Raw genomic sequence first — 7,500 nt, forward strand, 5'->3', positions numbered from 1 at the left:
ATATTTTTTTTTTCTTAAACTTAGTGGGTGCAGCTTATGTCTGAGTGCGCTCTATACTTTGAAAAATACAGTATATCCTTCTCAAAATGGTTACTTGCAATATAACACTGTATAGTTATTGTTTATTTTGTTCAGTTTATGAGCAGGATGTATACAAAGGCTCTGAGTCTGTCTGCATTAAGCCAAATATTTTTTTAATTAAATTATTGCCTATTGTAATAATGTTTGTCACCTTCAGACAGTCTAAAAGTAACATGTCTTCCTTCTCTCATTATTTTGCAGGTTTATGCATTTTCATGTCTAAAATATAAAAATCGCTAATCACAAGTTTTGGAGAGAAAAATCGCAATTAGCTTTTTCCTCAAATTCGTGCACCCCTGGTGACAATACTGGAAAAAAAGCTGGTGTCCATATTTGTTTTGCATGTTAGTATTGACTTGGTAAGGAAGTATCAATACTACAAATCCTACATGAGTTCTAACCATGTTTTCAGGTACCAAGGTAATAACCAACAAATGTCGCGTCCTGATGAGAGAGGAGACATGAAGCCGGTGGTCTGAAACACACTTAAGCATCTCCGTGGTCGTTTGTAGGAAATCATGTTTTTTCTGGGATGATTAGTTAGTCACTGGTCCTCCACATGGCTCACACCTTGATGACTCAACGGGATCCATTTTCCTCTGGCAGATCATTTGCACCACGTATGAAACTCGGGCTGCTACTGACCCGCTTCCACTGCCAGGTGCCTTCTTGCAGGTGTTTGTGAAGATACACTTGACTGGACTGCAGTGTCCTGGGGGTGATTCGCTTTGGAAGTGCCCTCTTGATTCATGGGAGGTCCACACATTCATCAGTCATGTGACCCCGCAGTCCACCATTACGCTTTTTACCCTCAATAGCACATGACTTGGTAACAGATTACTTCACTCATTACAGCGGTTGATTTTATCCTCTTTCAGCTAAAACACTTCAGCGGACCAGCTTGTTAAGTGGTACTAAATGTTGTATTTGGATAGAGACCGAGCGATTATCTGCCATGCTCAATGAACAAATAGTAATGACTTCCATCCCCTCTGGGATGCAAACACAAAGGCTTCCAGATGATCCCAATATTGACGTTTTCTATCACCAGGCACACATTGTCTCGGGCCTTGTTCACACTGCAGGTCAATTCTGATTTTTTGCCCCTACGTGACCTGCATCAGATTTTTTCCACGTCAATGTGAATAGTACGATTCTGAGTTGAGCTTTTTCATAGGTGGCTATAGATCGGGTATGTATGCCATGTAGGGGTGCAACGATCTGTCGACATTGTCGACAATAAATTTTGCTGCCAACAAATAAGTTTGTTGACATACTCGTGACGTCATCAATCGCGAGTCAGCACCGCTACTCGTATTAACGTCGGGGGTGAAAACATGTAAAATGTGGTGATATTTCAACCTATTCTTGTTAAAAACATGCTCATTTTGCCAAGCAGATCTTACTTTTATGACACTACATCTGTGATACGTTAGCATTTAAGGCGGAGAATGTCAGACATCTGAAGGATGCGGTCTCAACTCCGTAAGATTGTTAGCTTGTACCTTGCTAACCAGCTGACAAGAGTGAGGCGAAGTTGTGTGAAACATTGATTGAAGTATCATTCCACCCAAAGTCCGCTACCTTAACTTTGTCTTCATCAATTCAAGGACTTACGCAAGCAGCAATGCAATGAAGAAAGGCACAATAATGAACGTCAATCGCACGCACACACAAAACATTTGGCACCAATGCTCAGGTTTCGTAAGATAAACATACAATCTATAAGGTAGCTAAAAGGTTGAGAAAAAAATCAATGATACAATTATGTGCATTGAGTCTATTAGATTGCTAAAAATGCCAGGATTTAATCACTAATCAATAATAAATTAGTGTGCAGCTTTTTAAACACTTCATCAAAAAATATTTTTCTTTTTGAGCAAGTTTTATAGTTTTGTTGTTTTATCGTTTGTTCTTATTGCTGCTTTTTTAACTGTCCTTTTTTTGCATTTAAAAAAAAAAATACTTGGTTTTTTTTACTTGTCCTGTCCTTACTTTTAAATGGACACAAGTTTAATTATTTACATTTTTGTAACAGCCTAATGAGCAGCATAATTACAGCATGAATACATGTTTATGAATTAGGCATCTTGTTGTTTGTGAGCACATGCCTAAAAATATCTCAAGCTGAATTTAAAAGTTGATGGCAAATTAGAGTCACTGAATGTGTTATAATCTAGTCCAGTGGTTCTCAAATGGGGGTACGTGTACCCCTGGGGGTACTTGAAGGTATGCCAAGGGGTACGTGAGATTTTTTTTAAATATTCTAAAAATAGCAACAATTCAAAAATCCTTTTTAAATATATAATAAATTAAAATAAAAAAATCTTTTTTTCCAAATAGTTCAAGAAAGACCACTACAAATGAGCAACATTTTGCACTGTTATACAATTTAATAAATCAGAAACTGATGACATAGTGCTGTATTTTACTTCTTTATCTCTTTTTTTCAACCAAAAATGCTTTGCTCTGATTAGGGGGTACTTGAATTAAAAAAAAATTCACAGGGGGTACATCACTGAAAAAAGGTTGAGAACCACTGATCTAGTCGACTAATTGTTAAGATAGTCGATGACTAGTTGACTATCAAAATAGTCGTTAGTTGCAGTGTGTAGGCAAATTACTACTTCCCTAGTATGACATCTTTACGCAGCAATTTATTTGATCCTAAAAACATTTCAGTGGACCAGCTTTTTAAGTGGCACTAAAAGTTGTATTTGAATAGAGATCGACCGATTATCGGCGCCGATATTTGGCGTTTTGATGTTTATCAGTATGAGCCTTTTTATTTTAATTAATTTTTTTATGTATTTTTTTTTTTTGCTAGAACATACTTACATCAGCCGATATAATATATACACATATGATCGCAGTATTTTGTGTTTGAATAAAACATTTAAAAAAGATAGTTAGGTGGTAAGAAGCACTGCATGGTCTGCATGAGAAAACTTCCCTTTTTGTTGGAGCCCATTTTTAATAAGAAAAATCATTCAAGAAAATACATTACACCTATTGTTAATTATTCTCACCAAATATTTGATATCTGAAAGGGTATTTATTTGAGGTCTTGTGAGAATTCTTCTCCGGTCTGCTCAGCTGCACTCACACGTCCACGCCCTCCTTTCTCTCCCTCTAAAGTAGTGCTGGTCTCTTGTAGTACGTCTCCTCTGCTTACATGTCAAAACTTTTCATTTTTGACAGGAAAACCAGTTTTTGACGTTCTTTCCTGGCATATGCCCGGGCCTGTTTTATTTTTATTGGCTACTGCAACTAAGAAGTCGCTCGACAAGCCTCCGTCTGCAGCACTCGGGAGCGTGGGGTGATTAAAGGAGCGCACAGAGTTTCATGTTCTGTTATTCAATCAAATAATGCAGCAGAGATGGGTGGACATAAGGACAAAAGAAAAGATATCTCTGCCAAAAATCCAAACAAATAGGAGATTATTTGTTTAAGTAAAGAAGAACAGGCAGCAGCTCACACATTCTCATACTTTCTGTAACATCCAGGAAGAAATGATGTCAGCCATCTTGAAGAATGTCTCAACCATAATCTACGTGCTGGAGCCCAAAATTGTTTTTATTAAAATGCTCTCAATATTTCAGGATTCCTCACGACGAAACCTTACAATGTATTAAATCCATAAACTGTTATAAATTGTATAAAATTGAGTAGATGGCAAGTTATTTTGATGTAGAGAAACGCCATATTTGCCAAATTTTGAAATGCAAATGTTGATGCTCCTCTTAGACACGCATAATTAAGGTGTTTAATGTTTTTGCTGCTAAATTAACCACAACATTAGCGCAGCATAAAACATTGGTTCTACGTTTCCAAAAAAAATTATGTTCAAACAACTTAAAGCTTTGTCCAGCTGTTTACTGAGGTGTACTATTCATGTTTAAAAAAACTTTTACTGCAAATGAATATCTGCTCCAAATATCAGTTATCGGCCTCTTTGAGTACTAATAATCCGTCGGAAAAAAATATAATCGGTCGATGGCTATATTTGAAGCAGTGTAATGCAACAATACTTCAGCAAAAAAAAGCAGCCATTGATTGCTCTCCTCCTAACGCATGGTTGTTGTATCCTTCTGCTCAGCCTTACAAAGATAAATAAGCACCAGGTGTCACCATTACTCTGCAGATTTATGTTGTTTGCGCACACATTCATACACCGCCTTGCTGGTGCATACCACTGCTGACCACTCGTCTTTAGCAGGGCTTTCATCATACTGTCCCACACCACTAAAATACTGTACCTTTGCAATGTGGCCGTTTTATTACACTGCTGGGCCGAAGGGAATGAGATCACGTGACCCAGAGTCTGCACGGAGACGCAATGATGTCACACGCTGATGACGGAGGACAGACGGAATTAGAGCCGAAGCTGATCTGCTACCTCTGATGGCAGCTGGTGATAAAGAACGCTGCTGATAGGCAATCAGTTGTTTGGACTGTGGATGCACTCACCTTGCCGTCTACTGTACTTTGGAGTGTGGCCAAAGGGTTTTAATAGACCTTGGCCTAACCCAGGGGTGTCCAAACATTTTCACTGAGGGCCACACACTGAAAAATTAAAGCATGCGAGGGAGCCATTTTAATAGTTTTAATTTTCAAAACCAATTCAATGTATGTGTGTTTGTGTGTCAAGTTTGGTCCCAGGGACCCAGAAGGGTCTCAATCATAAAATGTAAAAAAAATTGTCATATATTAATTTTTTTACTTAATGTTCAAATCTCTTGTATTTCAAATATTTAAAAAAAAAAAAAGTTTTCTTTTAATATTTTATGCCCTTTTTGTCAAAACCCTGTTTTAATGGCAAAAACACAAAATATGCAATATTTTCCCTTAAAAAATTCAGCTTGGAATATTTGAATATATATAAGTAAGTCAATAATTCATAGGGGCGACTTGTCCAGGGTGTACCCCGCCTTCCGCCCGATTGTAGCTGAGATAGGCTCCAGCGCCCCCCGCCACCCCAAAGGGAATAAGCGGTAGAAAATGGATGGATGGAAGTTCCAATACATTTTTGGGTACACAAAAGGGCTCCACTCATGAAAGTGTTTAAAGTAAGTCATGCATTTTTATTTTGTTTACCTTTAACACTTAAATCAGGCATGTGATTTTTCCGTCTATAGTCGGAAATATGTCTTTCTTACGTATCTCTGTAAAAATATTTTCCGTTTTTCTTTGTTTTTTCCGACCGACAGTCTGTGTTAAAATCTTGATCCGTCTCTTTGCCATACCTGCCAACAACTACGGTTTTCCCGTAATGAGTACGGTTTTTGATAATCCAGTGGTAAAAACTACGGTTTTCCATTAAAAATTATTAACTTAAAAATCGAAGCTCCGTAACGAAGCAACTCCACAGGCGGGGGACAAAATATACGGGAACCTCAATGATGATTGGTTGGTTTACGTATAAGAAAATCCGTGATTGGTTGTTTGGTTTACAATGATGAGTCACGATTGGTTGAGATTATTGCAAAACATTACGGGCGAGTCATCGAACCAGGAAGAGAAATCACAACAGACACGCACATCCCAAATGACGACGAGAAAAGAGGGACTATTCAAGCGGGCGATTTATATATTAAAAAAAACAGTGGAAGATGGCAGAAGGATTCTCTTATATTTTTCTTTTAGCGATTTAGACGACGTACAGGAAACCCACAATGAGTCTACTTGGCCACATTTGGACAAATGTATGCGTCTGGATAAAACAATGCCCAACACATTAATTTGAGTTGTTTACCATGTAAGCCCAAATCAAAACTGCTCTCGACATGGAAGACGTGGAATACACATTTAAGAACACACATGATTGTGGCAGACATGTGATGACCTTTGCTACAATATAGCCTGTCTAAATCCTACATTTAATTTTCTTTGTTTTCTTTAGAACAAAACAGTAGCTGACATTTGTTCATTTTTTCGACTGTTTATATTTTGACATTGAATAGTTAAATAATTTTGAAACATAAACAACATGACTTGTCTCCCCACTTGGCTGGGGACCTGTGGCCCCCAGACCCCGGGCTTATTTTCAGTCTTTTTCATTAAGTTCAAATCACATGCCTGTCTAGATCAATTTCAGATCAATCCGTCGATTAAAGTTTTTTTTTTTTATGTTTTCTGTTTGTTTTATGCAATTTTTGTCAAAAAAAACTTTTGTTTATATGGCAAACACAAAATATAGAATATTTCCCCCCCAAAAATATGTCAAAGTGGAATATTTGATGTGAAGAATTGAAGTCTTGAATAGGTCAATAATTTATAACACTGATTTTGATTCATTATTTTTTGATCATTGACGGCTTTAAAGAAAAAAAACATTGCAGCTTTGTGTTATTAGAGTCAACATCGCAACATTTTCTAGTTACATTTCACCTGTTTCCAATTTTTAAATGTTTTAATCGTATTTTAAAAATTTCCACAGGACATTAAAAAACCAGCTGGGGGCCGGATATGGGGCCCTGGTCACACTTTGGTCACCTTTGGCCTAACTTGAAAAAGGGAAAATACTGTAAAAAGTGCAATGTTAGTGTCACAATATTACATCCTGTCTTCTTTATTTGTTGCAGAGCATCTTCACTGTTCTGTTGGGACCCTTCACTTTTTTCAACGCTCAGAAGACCAAATATCTTCAGATCCTCACCTCACTCATGCGATGGATTGGTAAGCAAAGCTCTAACATATCATCTCGCTAATTTGATAATGATAAATAGTAATAGAGATGTCCGATAATGGCTTTTTTGCCGATATTGTCCAACTCTTAATTACCGATTCCGATATCAACCGATACCGATATATACAGTCGTGGAATTAACACATTAATATGCCTAATTTTGTTGTGATGCCCCGCTGGATGCATTAAACAATGTAACAAGGTTTTCCAAAATAAATCAACTTAAGTTATGGAAAAAAATCCCAACATGGCACTGCCATATTTATTATTGAAGTCACAAAGTGCTTTTTTTTTTTTAACATGCCTCAAAACAGCAGCTTGGAATTTGGGACATGCTCTCCCTGTGAGAGCATGAGGAGGTTGAGGTGGGCGGGGTTAGGGGGGGTTGAGGTTGGGGGGGTAGGGGATAGCGGGGTTGTATATTGTAGCGTCCTGGAAGAGTTAGTGCTGCAAGGGGTTCTGGGTATTTGTTCTGTTGTGTTTATGTTGTGTCACGGTGCGGATGTTCTCCCGAAATGTGTTTGTCATTCTTGTTTGGTGTGGGTTCACAGTGTGGCGCATATTTGTAACAGTGTTAAAGTTCTTTATACGGCCACCCTCAGTGTGACCTGTATGGCTGTTGACCAAGTATGCTTGCATTCACTTGTATGTGTGAAAAGCTGTAGGTATTATGTGATTGGGCCGGCACGCAAAGGCAGTGCCTTTAAGGTTTATTGTCTCTCTGTACTTCT

General features: G+C 37.8%; 1 protein-coding gene across 1 annotated transcript in view; it reads left to right on the forward strand.

The window, feature by feature from the left end:
* Nucleotides 1-7,500, forward strand: part of tmem104 (transmembrane protein 104) — a 106,498-nt gene that overhangs the window by 77,051 nt on the left and 21,947 nt on the right. The window contains exon 9 of the mRNA XM_061981446.1: nucleotides 6,666-6,759. Within this exon, the coding sequence (XP_061837430.1) occupies nucleotides 6,666-6,759 (94 nt within the window). The remainder of the gene's footprint in view (nucleotides 1-6,665; nucleotides 6,760-7,500) is intronic.

Source organism: Nerophis lumbriciformis, linkage group LG24 (genome assembly GCF_033978685.3).
Source record: "Nerophis lumbriciformis linkage group LG24, RoL_Nlum_v2.1, whole genome shotgun sequence".
NCBI lineage: Eukaryota > Metazoa > Chordata > Actinopteri > Syngnathiformes > Syngnathidae > Nerophis > Nerophis lumbriciformis.